The sequence below is a fragment of the Eurypyga helias genome, unplaced genomic scaffold (genome assembly GCF_000690775.1).
Source record: "Eurypyga helias isolate BGI_N326 unplaced genomic scaffold, ASM69077v1 scaffold20928, whole genome shotgun sequence".
Classification (NCBI taxonomy): domain Eukaryota; kingdom Metazoa; phylum Chordata; class Aves; order Eurypygiformes; family Eurypygidae; genus Eurypyga; species Eurypyga helias.
Genome location: NW_010266512.1, coordinates 2,183 through 2,385, shown reverse-complemented (window position 1 = coordinate 2,385; position 203 = coordinate 2,183). Strand labels below are relative to the sequence as shown.

Below are 203 nucleotides of genomic sequence, written 5' to 3'. Positions count from 1 at the left end.
GCATTCCTGGAGCCGTGTTGCTGTGGGAGAGCCTGTGCTCAGCTCCTGGAGGTCTGGGAGGAAGGGGATCTGGCCTCGGGATGCGAAGGTGAGCGCTGCCCTGTCTCAGGTACACGGATCATCCGAAGCTTTCTGGATTCTGGTGGAGGACGTGGACAGCGAAGTCATCCTGCACCACGAGTACTTTCTGCTGCAAGCACAGT

The 203-nt window shown here is 59.1% G+C and overlaps 1 protein-coding gene across 1 annotated transcript in view; it reads left to right on the top strand.

The window, feature by feature from the left end:
• LOC104513691 (U5 small nuclear ribonucleoprotein 200 kDa helicase-like) overlaps positions 1-203 on the top strand; it is a gene marked incomplete at both ends in the record, with an annotated part of 9,266 nt that overhangs the window by 6,947 nt on the left and 2,116 nt on the right. The window contains 1 exon segment of the mRNA XM_010157134.1: positions 110-203. This exon segment is cut by the window's right edge and continues 8 nt beyond it. Within this exon segment, the coding sequence (XP_010155436.1) occupies positions 110-203 (94 nt within the window).